Here is a 14,898-nt window from a genome sequence, read left to right as displayed (position 1 = left end):
AAAGTAAGAAACTTGCATCAATGATTCGTGCTAATACCATCTTGTGATTCTAAAAGTCTAAATTTAAAATTAATTAAAAAAAAAAAGTAAATAGACAGATAGAGTGAGAAAGAGAAGAATCAAGAGAGAAATTTTGTTGAATATTTGTTTAAAATATATATATTTTGGTGTGTTGTGTAGCATTTACACAGAAAATGCTGCTTGAATTATGTGATATCTTACAAGTTTTCTTCAGCCGTTTAGTAAAAGATTTAATCTCGAGATCACCAAAATTATGGATACCTACAACGACTATCATTACTTAGCAAAAATTTCAAATTTGAAGAAAACTATGTATTAAAAATTACAAGTTGTCTCTCTGGTATGGGACAACTTGACATCAAATGCTTGAAATAAATGGAAATAGAGTGGAGAAGAAAAGTCTATTGAAGAAAACTATTCCGAAAAATTATATCAAGATATTTTTTATTTGTTTAGTAAGGACTTTTTGGTAATGTTTTCTCATTTTTTTTTCTTTTTTAGTAAAGAAAAATAAAATTGCATGGCCTTCAACTCCCATAAATTCGAGAATAATAAAACACAGTTTTTATTTATGTTATAATAAATTGGAAATGAAAACACAAAACAAGGAACTTCTTTTTGTTGTTTCAAAATTTATCTATACAATGTTAAGAATGTTTCTAATGAGAAATAAGAAACATTAAATTTTGTGAAATGCTTAGATTTCTTAATAAAATTGGAAACGAGAATGTTGCCAAACGAGAAAAATAGGATTACGTTTGCTAACCGTTTCTTATTTTTTGTTTTTTGTTTCACTTATTGTTATTGTTCTCTAAAATTGTAGATTAAAAAAAGAGATAAATTTTTTTTATATTAAATTAAATTTTAAATTTTAAAACTTGAATTCTTATGTTATATTTATTGTGCATTTCTCTCATTTTGAAAAAAAAATGGAAACATGGAACAAAAACTTCAAATTGAAATCAGAAAAAAAAAATTGGAAACAAGAAACGAAGACGTTTATTAAAACGAGCTCTTAATTACTTCATAAATAATAATGTCCTAATTGGTTCTTTTAACTTTTTGCCAAAAAAACGAACATAACTCAACTATAATTGACATATATTTCTAACCAAAATATTGTGAGTTCGATCCCCCACCTCATATCACATATTGTACTAAAAAAAACTTTCATGTTTATTCTATTTTGACTTTTTAAGTGTTGAAAATTTCTACTTCGACTCTTGAACTTATTTAATGTTCTTTTTTTTTTTAGCTTTAAATTTTCGTATTGTATTTGACTTAAGTCAGCTTGTATTTTTAATTCAATACTAAATTTAAAATATAAGTTATATAACTTTTTTTTCCGTTAAAAACGCTGCAAAAAGTTTAATGGCAAATGAGAATGGATCTTTGTAATACAAAAACTGTAGACCAAAACAGAATGGTTGAATTGTAATACTAAAAAATAATGACATAAATACTAAATCAAAATAAATGTGAAAGTTTAGGAATAAAATAATTAATGCTGATGATGATAATAATAATACTTTAATATCCTAACCACCCATTGGGGGAAAGTTTGTTAACATTGACAAAATTTTGAAAGCAATCTTGATGCGTCTTTTCCTTCATTTTAAGATATTACTTTCGAATGTCAAATAAAACATTAATTTGTTTAAATGGGAAAAATATTTTGAGAAAATCAAGGACCCATTTGCAAATTTTGACAAAACATGGCTATCAAATTATATTTAATACGATTTGGATTTAGCCAACTTGACAATTTGGTTGCAAATCTCCACATAGACATTTTCTTCTCTGTTCTAATCACAACGATTTTCACTTAAATTTTAATTACATTTTTCAGACTTCTGTTTTCTCACTTTATTTTGCTATGAGTTTTTAATGTTTTGCTTTTTAAATTTTTTTTTTTTAATTTAAGAAGATTTTGCTATTAGGTTTCTTCTGGCCTAAGAAGAGAATCACACGCTTTAATCGGGCTTGAGGCCCACGAAAAGATATTTGGGCCAAGCCCAACTTATATGCCGAGCTCCCAAACATGATATCCATATACTTTCAGAACCATTTAAGGAAATTATACACAGAGAGTAAATGAAAGCAAGTTTTATAAATACTCACTCAAACATATTTTCACCAAAAAAAGGATAAAACTAAAAACAAAAACAAAATAGAAACAAAATTTAAACTAAACTCTCTAACAGAACAAGAAATTAACCTTTGTTAAACCAAGATCACACAACTCATAAGGCACCTGTGACATTAAGTCAGAAAAACATCTCATTCTACTATGCATCAACACTGATTATTGTCATTTCATTGTTATTTTTTATGGAAACCGACCATCCATCCACATCAAATCCTCGGTGAAAATGTCAACTTAAGCATAGCCCAATTGGTTAAGACATTCTAATCCTCGTTCCTACACGTTGAACTAAAAAAATCAAGAAAAATGTAATAACCAGTGTCAGATGAAATAATGCAGTGTAAACATTCAAACCAACCTTTAAACCAGCTGATGCAGCTGAGCTTCCATTTATAAGCACCACTAATCCGTATATATATACTTGAAGCTGGATGGCTCCTTGCTTTCAGCTGCAAAAAAAGGAAACCATTAAGCACAAACCTTACTAGATGAGGTACTTCAGTATTTGGCCTTCCAAACCCAAGTTGGCAGATTAGTTCTTTCGTCCCCGGATTTCAGTTGTCCAGGGAGGAATATGCCTCCCCGGCTTCCTCTCAGTTTACAGCCACTGATCCTTCAAACCCGACGAAGTTGGTTGTCGGGCAGGTAGAATTCCTGCTTTCTCTGTGTACAGACAAAGGCTTTGCACGTATGAACTAATCCAGTTTGCTCTTATAACACACACAGTTTCCATATTTCACAAAGAAACATAGAACTGAGGCCATAAAACCAATATACAAATTTTCATGCAAGTGTTCATTGACTATGATCAGTTCATAAGCTATATCAGAATGATGTGCAAACGACCATGAAACGCAATGTTTTCTGTTAATCTAGACAATGATAGTCATGTTGATATGCTGAATAAACGATGTCGTAACTGTACAGGGCAAGTCCAACGATGGCAGAGCATTTATATATCTTTATAAGATTTAAAAAGTAAATTATACAGTCAATAGGAAGCTATGTTAAATAATAGAATGGTCAAGACTAAAGAGAAACATCAAATGAAATATCCCACATCAATGGTTGTCGCAAGCTTCAGAAACAGGACACAAATAAACAAAAGCACTCAGAAAGTTCATCATACATCTCAGAGTGAAATCTAAAATGTAGAGAAGGAAGTCTTAGGGATAAGGATTATATCTGTGGAACTAGAACAATGCCATTTTAAAGTAGTTTTCGATGCATAAAAACCCCGTTGATAGGCAATGGAGATCATTCAATAGTTGGTAAAAACTCAGGAAAGAGAACTAAAGCCTACACCAAATAGCTATAAACGTATTATTCAGAGATCCAACCTCATAACTTGAAAAGCCAACATCTGATGTAAAAGCTAAATTCAAGCATATAATCGTTAGTGCTTACATATTCAATGAGATGCAGTAAGAATCTTCTTTAAATCATGAACATAAGCAAGGTATCGATAACTCTGAAAATCATTCTCTAAATAAAATGTCAACGCATCACAGAGCTCTCTTCTCACTCTTTCTTCTGAAGGAGTATGGGGGAGACCAGAGCTTTGTACAGGTAGCAGTCTATACATCCTGCAGCTAAAACCAGCCCGTCCTGAAGTATATATAGGCAATTCGGGAGTCTCGAGTCATCGGACATTGGAATTTAGAGAGCAGAAAGTGCATAAATGCACAAAACAATACGAGGCAAACCATATCTAGAAGAGCAAAAAGAGAAAAAAAGAAAAAGAAATCTTCATGTATCTGAATAAGATTGGATAGGAATGGTCAGTGGTATCAAAAAAATTTGAAGGCCCAGACCAGGGTAACAAATATTGATGAGTAGAGTCTGTATAGAGTAGTCAGTTAGCGAAACTTTACAAAAATACAATGAACAAGGATGACGATGCTCACTTGAGGCTTCAATCTCCTGTATACATAATGTACAGCCCCCCTTCCTAATTCCAGCAGTGGGGATGTGCAAATGAGAGAGCCGTAAGCTCATGACTATACTAGAAAAGGTCACAGGGCTCTTCGAGAGCCTAAACAATCTCCCCGTGCTTGAATCCACTATCTCCACAATCTGCATTAGAGTCCAGATCACAAGGGGAATCGTACCATTTAGGGTTCTCTGGGTAAAATCCGTCAACATGCATACCAACAAGACCTACATCTGCCACCATGCTCTCGTCGTGTCTCATGGGCTTGATTAGTTTTGTATCCTCGCAGCCAAGAAGACTTTTATCATTAAAGTCGGTGCATTTAAACCATCTTTCAGGTTTGCAAGGCTCACTTGTCAGTTCTTTCTGACTCCTACAGTCTGTCCTCATATGGTCCTCCCAAGGAACGACGTCCCGAAGGGTTTGACCAAAACTGTCTACGTCATCCTCAATCAATTCACCGTCTTTGGCATCCCCATATAAACGTTCGTGATGGTGATTGCTCCAATGTGCCAAATCATTCTCCCCATCTAACACATCATCTGAATGAGGCTTGTCTGCAAGCAACTCGATGGGCTCCAATTTCTCTTCTCTTATACTCCTAAGTTTATTTAAAACATCAGACAAATCGCGGGACACTGAACCCAACAGCTCATGTGGAACCTTCGTAAGTTTCCCTTCTAACAACTCAAGTTCGTTTCTTGCCTCATGCACCTGCTGCAAGATAGAAAGCTGCAAATCTCCTTCATCCTTCCCCATCAGTCTAAATCCCTCATTTTCCATTTCCTCACTCACCCCATAAACTGTATCATGATCCATTAACAGCCCACCTTTGTGCCCAATCACACGATGCATAATTCTCGCATTTCCATCCAATGGCCCGGGTTCATGCCCTGAGTGCACGGCATACAACTTGAACACTGCCACACCCTCGTCCTGATACACAAAGGTCTTATCCTTCTCGTTGTAATTGGTTATGGGTACGATGGCTCGAATACGAAACCCACACCCGCATCTCTTTGATGCATATGGCTCTCTTTTCAAAATCTTCGACTTCTTGGTAGCAGGTTCCCCTGCCCTATGACAAGCATAGTCCTTAACCTCCGCCATGAAAGGCTTATACCTAATATACTTCTGCCTAATGCAAAGCACCACCTTATGTTTAGCAGCCAGTTGCTGAAGCTTGTGCGGCACTTCCTTCGCAGGCACCTCAAGAGTATCCGTATACTCAAACCTCCGCCGCTTACTCCTCGAACCCGATGCGGAGGACGCGGAGTTGCATACAGGGCAAGCAGCAACACAAACCCTAATGTAACTCTCAGGAATCCCATAAAATTTAGCCCCTACAGTCCAAACCTGCTTAATTCTCTCTATGGTTTCCTTTAACCCTAAATGTTTCAAGTCCGTATCGCCATGAAAACTGGTAACAATGTCCTGCCATTGACTAATATGCGAGACGAATTGCTGAGTATTGTTCTTGAAATAGAGAAATTCGTTACCGTTTTCGTCGACCGTGGCCGTGAGCTTGTCCTGGATTCTCTTCCAAGCGGTGAGATAAGCGGTGTCCTCGTTCCGGTCCTTCCACACGGTGCGCCACGACTTGAGGACGGAGCGCGACGTGGCGGCGCGTATCTCACACGGCGTCGCGAGGCGGTGCTCGAGAATGCAGCGGATCATGAGCGAGTGCGACTCGGGATTGAAGGTGTAGAACTGAGACGATATGTGAGGCTCGGGCGAGATGTAGAGGGGCGGTTCGTGGAGATTTTGGGAAGTGGATGTAGGGTTCGGGGCGAGTTGACTCAAACGAGTGGAGTGAGTCGGGGAATCGTCGGAGGAGGAGTTGCTCGGGGACGACGGCGAAGGCGACCGGAAGAGCACAATTTCCGGCAGCGAGAACGGCGGCTCGCCGTGGTGCGAATTGGTAATGGACGGCTGAGATTCAATGATCTGGGTGGTAAGTGGGTCCAGATCATCGTGAAGACGATGGTGGTGGAAGAGATCCTCTTCAATTTTGCTCGGATTCATCTGCCGATTGAAACAAGAACAAGAACAGGAATAAAGGATAGAAAACAAAAATGTTCTTCTGCTGTTCTTTCTCTAAGCTCTGGTCTGTTTCTCTGACATTTTTGGGGGGACTCGAGTCGAGGGTAAGCCTTCTCTCTCTTCTCTCTCTTCTCTCTCTTCTCTCTCTCACTGTGACTTTCTTCTGTTCTATCTGGGTTTCTCTCTCATCCCCTTTACCTTCTCTCTCTCTCCATCGTTTTTGCTCTCCTGCCTCCTTGTTTTAGTGTACATTACTTTTTGGGCATTTTTTTGGTTCATAATGAATTGGATTTGGGGGAATTAGCCACGTGTACAAATATAATTTCGCTATCCTTAACATAGGTCAATACAAGGAGGGGTTGGAATCTCGCACCCTAAACAAAATTCAGGGGCACCTGCACTCGCTTCAAAGTCGAGATCGAGAGTCATTGAAAGCTTCGAAATGATCAAAAGACTTCAAATTCTTGCCAATCGAACTGTCTTTGGGGGATTTTTTCACATTTGTCTTTGTAAGATTATTCAATTAATTTAAACGCATTTCACTAAATAATGTTTTGCTTCTTTAACCTATTCAAAGATAATGTTTTGGTACGTGATTTTGGTTAACATAGGCTTGCTAATATCTACTTTTTTGTTTTTTTGTTTTTTCTTGGTTGGTTTGAGTCATTTTTCATTTATAAATGTGATAATCTTATTAATAAAAGTGTATTTTTTTGCTACTCTATTGAAATGACTTTGGATGGATGGTTTTTGTTATATTTTGTAGGTGTACTTCATGGGTAATTAATTCTAATCATTATATTTTGAATGGATCTGTAAAAAAAATAAAAAATAAATCATTATATTTTGAATTAGGCATATATTTAGTTTTTGTTGCTCATGAAAGTAATATTCATTTGCGATAACATGAGCTGCACATATTTGTGATTAAAAGATCATGAATTCGAATCCTCTCGCTTCCCCTTGTTGTATTAAAAAAACACTAATTTGTTGAAATTTTAGTATGAATCTAAATCCGAGCTAAACGATAATGCATCGTCTATTGATACGGTGAGATCCGATAGAGATATATGATCGTTCAATTGTGCCATCGGGAACAGGAGGAGGAGCCGCCTAGGTATAAAAATTAATGCATGAAAACTAAATTCAAACATTTTAAATTATAAAGCAACAATAACTATATGCATTTTTATCAAAAAAAAAATAATAACTATATGCAAATCACAGGTAAGCATTCATAAGTTTAAATGTAACACAATTGGTATAAAATTAATGCATGAAAACTAAATTCCATTTTTTAAATTATAAAGCAACAATAATTATATGCAAATTACAAATAAGCATAAGTTTGAACCTTCACTAATATTCTCTAATAGAATAAAGTTTAAATTATGAACAACACATCAATTGAACTTAACTCACTAAGTAAGAGAATAAAAATTGGTGGTTTCATAAGAAAAAAATATACGGTGGCTAACTTAAACTTAACTCAATTAATTAAAGTATATATTTTCCATAAAAAAACAGTGAGTTGGATTGTAGTATTACAAATTTTTAAAAGAAAAATTGGAGTGATTCGCTGTAGAGTAGTAGCGGAGGAGCGGCCATCTTCTTCCACGTGGCTAAAATTTTAAAGCACTTGCTCTCTCATTTGACACCATTCTTTGTTTTGGTTGTATGCTTTCTTCACCATTTTTTTCCCTAATATATCAAATATTGTTCTAATTTTTTTTTCTTTTATTTCGTCTTTAATCTTTTAAAATTTCATTTTGTCATCAATATTAATAAATCTCAATTAAGCTTTCATTAAAAAAATTTTTTGTTAATATAAAACTAATGTATCATTCCATTATTGTTTTATTAATATATTTTGATATGCGGACCTACTACATGGCATCTCACACGGAAGAAAATAAATTTTGTTAATCGGAGGGTTGAATTTTGTTGACGAACAAACGAGTCTTATGTATCAAATAACATTAGAGTAACATGTTCATTGGTATAAATATATCGACAAAACAACAATGGAATGATTTTCAACTTTTGTTAAAATTGTTCAACAAATATTTCATGGAGTAACTTAATTCATATTTTTAAATACATTAAACACCAAATTAAGAATTGAGTAAAATAATAGGGACCATCCGATATGTCTAGTCTTTTATTTTCTCATTGGAAAATTCCAAATTATACGTCGTTTTAGGACGTGAATATCATCTCATATTGATTAAAAGAAAGAAACGCAACTATTTAATTTAAACTATTGACAAAATTTTACATGTTAATTTTTTTTATGTATATACTCTTTCAATTATAGAACTGTAAGTATATTAAGTATAATATGTGGGGGTCCTTTTGTGATTACGGATGGTATGATACCCAAATGGAGATTGAATCGAGGAACTTTAGTGGCATATGAAAGCAATATCGTAATTTTTTCCAAGTCTATTTGAGACATGCGGAAGCACTAGACGAGAACGATAGATTTACCCACAACGTCATTATAATTCCTTCCTTCGTTGCTTTGCAAGTATTATTATTGTTGAAACTTGTTTTTTTTTTCTTTTTTTAGTACAACAGATGGGGTAGGGATTCGAACTCTCGACCTCATGATTGGATACACGTACCTTAACCTACTGTTCAGATTGGCTTGAAATGTGTTTTTACTATTTTTTCGGTGGAGGTTTTTATTTGACCGAAAAAATGTTTAAAATAGTAATTTGGGCCTTTTGAGCCTTTCCCCTTTTGGGCCTTTAGCTTATTACTAAGAAGCACTTTTGGATCGAAACCAACCAAAGCCCATTAACAAAACCAAGACCTCTATTTTATACCCCACTACAAATACAACGCGAGAGCCTTTGTAAATTTTATAATACCTAACATAGTTTTATTAAACAAATTAAAAATTAAAAACATCAAATAGTTATCTAAAATTACTTTTTCAAAAATAAAATAATTGTAATATAAAATTAGACTGTATTTTACTATCTCACACCTTTTTTTTATTTGAATAAAAAAGGCAATAAGAGGAATAGAAATCTGTAAGAAAAATTATTGGATTAATGTTGATCAGTAAAGTGTAAAGAGAAAGTAATAATTGCCAATTTCTACAAATTTAGCGATTTTAATAAAATAGTTAAAGTGCGTTTGGAATGAAGTTTGGAAAAAATTAATTTGTAAATAAAAATATTTTTTGTATAAGCACATTTAAAAATAATTACCTATTTAGAGTGCGTTTGTATAATATTTTTTGTATAAGCACATTTAAAAATAATTACCTATTTAGAGTGCGTTTGTATAATATTTTTTGTATAAGTACATTTAAAAATAATTACTTATTTAGAGTGCGTTTGTATAGATTCGTAACTGATTTTAGATTATTAAAAATATTTTAAATACATATATAACTTTTTATTTTTATAACAACATATGGGGTGGGAGATCGAACTCACAACCCCTTAGTTAGAGATATATGTCTGCTAAACTATGTTCGGTTTGATTTAAAAATATATACAATAATCTTGGTAAAAGTACAAACTATATTTAAAAAAAATCAAATTGGTTTTAAAAACTAATTTTTACTTCAAAGATAGTTAAATTTATTGTCCATACAAAATTTAAACATCTGAGATATGATCCTAAACAAATATATATATTTATATATTTAAATGAAAAATATATTTTTATATTCGTGAGTGTTCGGGCAGCTTGCAATGAAAATATATCTAAAACTCACTTCCCAGCTTAATTAATATTGTTTTGTCAACCTGAACATAGATCAACTATTCCGATCAAAATATCGTGAGTTTGAATCTCCATTCATATATTTTATAATAAAAAATATATTATCATTTAAATTTAGATTGAGTGAACCAGTTGCCTTGGCATATGCAAGTATTGCAAGAAAATAAAAGCAAATATATTATTTTTAATATAATTATTATAATCGTCTTGGTCAATCAATAAAGTTACATTTGGTAAAAAAACAAAACGCAAAAAAGAAGGAAAATGACAAAGCTGCTTCCATATTTTAATTTCCAAGAGAAGTGCACATGCAAGCAAATGTTAAAACACTTCTTTTTTATTATTTTACCAAATAAAGAATATTGGGAATTGATTACAGATTATTTAAATTTAAATTTTGAATGTAATTATCCAGCTCTTTCAAAATTTTAATTAAAAATTATAACTTATAAATTTTGAGGTTGATGTATATTAGGTTTGAAATTTTAAAAAATATTTAATAAGTTAGATGTCTGAATTTTAAATTTTGTGCTATATAGCATTTTTTAAAGTTACATACTTTATTTTTCTTATGCCTCTGAAAAACAAATTTAAAATATCATTTACTTATTAAATATATATATATATATATATATATATACCTTATAATTGTTCCTATATTTTATGAAATGTCAAAATTTAAAATCTAATGACATACAAGGAATTTTTTAAAATGTATGGACTTACTATATATTTTAAAAACTTCAAATATTAAAATTGCGATTTGATAAATTTAATGCATTCAGCATTTTTTTTTTTCGTATTTCAAACTTGCATGACTTAATTATTGAAAATTTATCTTTTATTTAGTTTAAATATTAGTTTGTTCATATACCATTTGTATTTATTTTATTTGCACTTTCTTAATATTCGCTGTGATGTCTATATTTTTAAGTGGTCAATTTAATTTATATTTGTAAACTTTTAACATATAATTTATACATAAGAAAAAAATTTCCATACAAATTTATGGTTATATTTCAATAAATTGAGTAGGTCAATAAATTGAGAAGGTGAAGTGTATGCTAAAATTAGAATATAAATAAATGAGACTAAAATTGTTAATTTTAAAAATATATCAACCAAATGAACGTATTTTAAAAATATAGGGATCAAACCAAACAAAAGTTAAAAAGTACATGAAAAAATAGTTATTTTTAAAATATCAAAATAAAAATAATTTATAAAATAGTATTTAAAGAAAATAAATATTTAATTTTTTTTCTTTTAATATAATATATAAGAATGAGAAATCTATTTTTTAATAATTATTGTTGAATTATGTCCAAGTGGGAGGGAAATTTGAATTATTGAATAAATGAGACCGAAGCAGGACAAAAGAGTAAGCCACCAGTGTCACCCAAAAATATAATATCACCCATTCCAAGCCAGTAATTGTCAGTCGCTGGATAAAAATAAAATAAATTCGGTACCGTTCTTATCCGATATTTGACGGATGGTTCTACTTTTATACGACCCAATATTAAATTTATTTTATAATAATTTCGTAATTTTCACGTTAGGCGATTTGAAAAATTCAAAATATATATATATATATATATATATATATATATATCATCTGCAAAACAAAACAAATAAAAAATGTATGTATAAATATCGCCTGGTTATAATTCATCATAATTTTTTGTATTAAAGGCTAACATGATTTTGATTTGGATGGAAATTGAGGACTTTGATCCAACATATTTTAAATTGATAGGACAAATCATGTTACTTGAGATGGTGGAGGACCTTAACTACAACTTTTAATACATCGAATAGGAATTCGAACTTACAAATAAATGTCTTAATCGGTTAACAAAATATCATACCAACCATTTTTATTTTTATTAACATATATAAGGTGTGCATCCGAAGTTATGACTTTTTGGTCATAAATAAGTGTCTCGATCAATTGGATTATGTTCGGTTAACCAAACGTACCTTAAATTATCATACCAACTATTAAATATATTCTTAAAATTCAAGCACGTGATGTCTTATAATTAATTATTTTTACTTTTTGGACAAACGATAATTCAAATATCTTATGCAAAATTGGAAAATAACTGCAACCATGGTAATTTAGAAAAAAAAAATACATTATAAAAAAATTAAATACGAACACGATAAATTGTACTAAAAAAAGTACTAATACAATAAATGGTTAATGGAAATTTATCTAAAGAAAATACTAATAAAAATTTATTATTATTTCATGTTTAATCTTTTTTGTATGATTAAAAATATACATATTTATGGTATGCCAATACATAAAAGTTGGTCATATTTTTTACTGAATGAATTAATAATCAAAATACATGAACTGATATCAATAAATATCTATATATTCAAAACATTATACGAATTTATATAAAGTTATGGACTTGTCACCGAATGAATGAGGTTATTATACAACGATATTATAATATTTAAATTAGTAAAATGATAACTATGATATATAAAATTAATAATATAATTCATATGTGATATTTGGAATGACATACTTGTAAATTACTTATACTCAATTTTCTCTAAAACCTCTAAACAAAAAATTATATACTCGTCATCGTGGAATAGTGAGAATTCGAATATTCGACCTTTATAAAAGAATATTGTCAATTCTTTAACTAATCGACCAATATCAAATAGTACCAATACACAAATACTATTCAAACAAAGTCAACTTTTTGTCGACATTGGTAGAAACATCAATTTTGAATGCAATAATACATGACTATAGTAAAGAAGGATGGAGAGTGACAATTACCCCGTAATTCGTTTTAGAGTAAAAGATGAATTAAAAAGATAGGATTTGAAGTTCTTTCTCTAAATTGCCCCTAATTTATAATCCTGAAAAGGTTATATACCCAATTATTATGATTTAGGTTGCTTCTCCTCGTGAAAATTTATGATTACACCCATAAAAACATATATATATAAACAATTTTTGAAAATATATTTCTTAAATACAATAAATTAGAGATGTAAGAATTCGAATATACCTCAATGGTGAAAATAGATGTCAATTAGCTGGAGTGAGGTTAATTTGGACTTTAAAATATAATTTTTACTATCATAAAAAACGTCATTTGAACAGTATTTACATGTGAATAAAAAGTGAAATCGTATATTTACAATTTACTATTGGGAAAAAAATATCATTATTGGTTGGATCATTTATTATGGTTTACCTTTACCAGCTGTACTTGCTTTAACCAAACATATAAAAAATTACACAAGATATATAATAAATAAATAAATAAATAGAAAAGAGAGGAGGAGGATTGAATAATGGAAAAGTTTTTAAAATGTGAGACAAAATGGGCGCCTCAAAAGGAGCGCCCGAATAAAAAAATGGGGCTGGAGATGTGAGATGCGAGGCAAAGCGGAGGGGCGGGGGGCGGGCAAAGCATGCCACGCCCGCTGCAGCCACTCCCATTGGCATTAAATTATTTTTGTTATTATTTATTATTTATTATTTTTTATGTTTATTTATCAAAAGAAAAAGGGCGGGAGTAGAGCGGTGCGAGGGAATATTTTAAAAAATTCCACTCCCATTTTAATTTACCCACGGACGATGGCGCCAAAGCCCACGTCCGCCTTCAAAATAAAAGAAAATAAAGAAAAAGAAAGAAAAGAAAAAAAGTACATCAAAAATTTTCTTTTATTTATGGGATTAAATAGGGTAAACTATGGTTTTGTACATAGTTCTAATTTTATCATAGGTTTTAAGATTTAACATTTTGAATGAAGTTAGTCATTTTTTAAGCACAATGACTAAAATAGACATTTTGAAATTCCAATTATTAAAATAAAAAAAATAAAAGTATAGAAATGAAAAATAAACTAAATACTAAAGTAAAATGTATAGAGATCGGAATAATATTTAAAATATGTTTTAGTTTAAAATTTGTGACACACACAAATATTAAGATGAGTATATATATATATATATATATTTATTTTATTTTAAGAATAGATAAAATTGATGAGAGGGAGGGCTGCTTAGAGCTAAATTATACAATTCTGGGTGAATACGTTTCCCAACGATAACAGAAAACCAAGTATTTTAAAGACTATAAATTGCTATGGATAGATATTGAGTGGACCAATAACAACGCTTATCTAACATCATTTCTTATATTAAAAGACAAAATTAGACCTTTTGAATACTACAAAATTTAATTTTTTTAATTTACAGACTAAAATACAAAAAAGAAATACCAACGAAGTTACAAAATTAAATCTGAAGTATAGGTCAAATCAACAAATTAGAGCATAGCTCAGCTATTAAGGTTTATGTATTCAACTATAAGGTTGAGAGTTCGAATCCTCATCTCCAATACAAAAGTCGATAACATAATTCAATTAAAATTAATATAATGAATGAAATATGTATGTATGTATTTTAAATTGTGATTTTGTCTCTATATTTTAATTTGTTAATTTTGTCTATGTGACTATAAATTATTTAATAGTTGTCCTTTGCAAAAAATAAAAATAAAAATTATAGGTCAACTCGTTTTTTTTCTTTTTTTTTTATTAATATTAGACAACAAAAATATTTGATATATAGTACAAGTGTCTAAATTATTTTAAATAAAAAATACTTAACACTTAATTAATATTCTTTTTTCTTTTTTTTAGTACAAAAATATTTAGGATGGAAATTCAAATCCGCAATTTTTCAATAAAAAATATATGTCTTAACCAGTTGAGTTATCCTTAATTTGATAGTTAATATTATTTTTATGAGTCTAATATATATATATGTATATATTCTAAACTGTGGTTTTGTGTCTATATTTTAATTTGTTAATTTAACTTATGTGACTATAAATTATTTAATAGTTGTTTTCTTAGTACAACAAATAGAAGTGTGGATTTGAATTCATTATCTTTTGATCGTAGTTTACCGTTGAACTAAACTCATGTTGGCATAAATAAATAAGAAATGGACGAGGACTTT

The 14,898-nt window shown here is 30.5% G+C and overlaps 1 protein-coding gene across 1 annotated transcript; it reads right to left on the bottom strand.

Annotated features, from left to right (window-relative positions):
• Window positions 1-3,467: 3,467 nt before the first annotated feature.
• On the bottom strand, window positions 3,468-6,385 carry LOC111016075 (uncharacterized). Its single transcript, XM_022291354.2, has one exon. The coding sequence runs from the start codon at window positions 6,123-6,125 to the stop codon at window positions 4,203-4,205; it is 1,923 nt and encodes a 640-aa protein (XP_022147046.1). The 5' UTR covers window positions 6,126-6,385; the 3' UTR covers window positions 3,468-4,202.
• Window positions 6,386-14,898: the final 8,513 nt, after the last annotated feature.

Source organism: Momordica charantia, assembly GCF_013281855.1.
Source record: "Momordica charantia cultivar OHB3-1 chromosome 5 unlocalized genomic scaffold, Mcharantia_2.0 BLBB01000005.1, whole genome shotgun sequence".
Lineage (NCBI taxonomy): Eukaryota > Viridiplantae > Streptophyta > Magnoliopsida > Cucurbitales > Cucurbitaceae > Momordica > Momordica charantia.
The sequence above is the reverse complement of the archived record's forward strand: the minus strand, read 5'-3'. Positions and strand labels throughout refer to the sequence as shown.

Bases quoted from the DNA above. Each gene is read 5' to 3' on its own strand.
- LOC111016075 (XM_022291354.2), bottom strand. From the start codon at position 6,125: ATGAATCCGAGCAAAATTGAAGAGGATCTCTTCCACCACCATCGTCTT.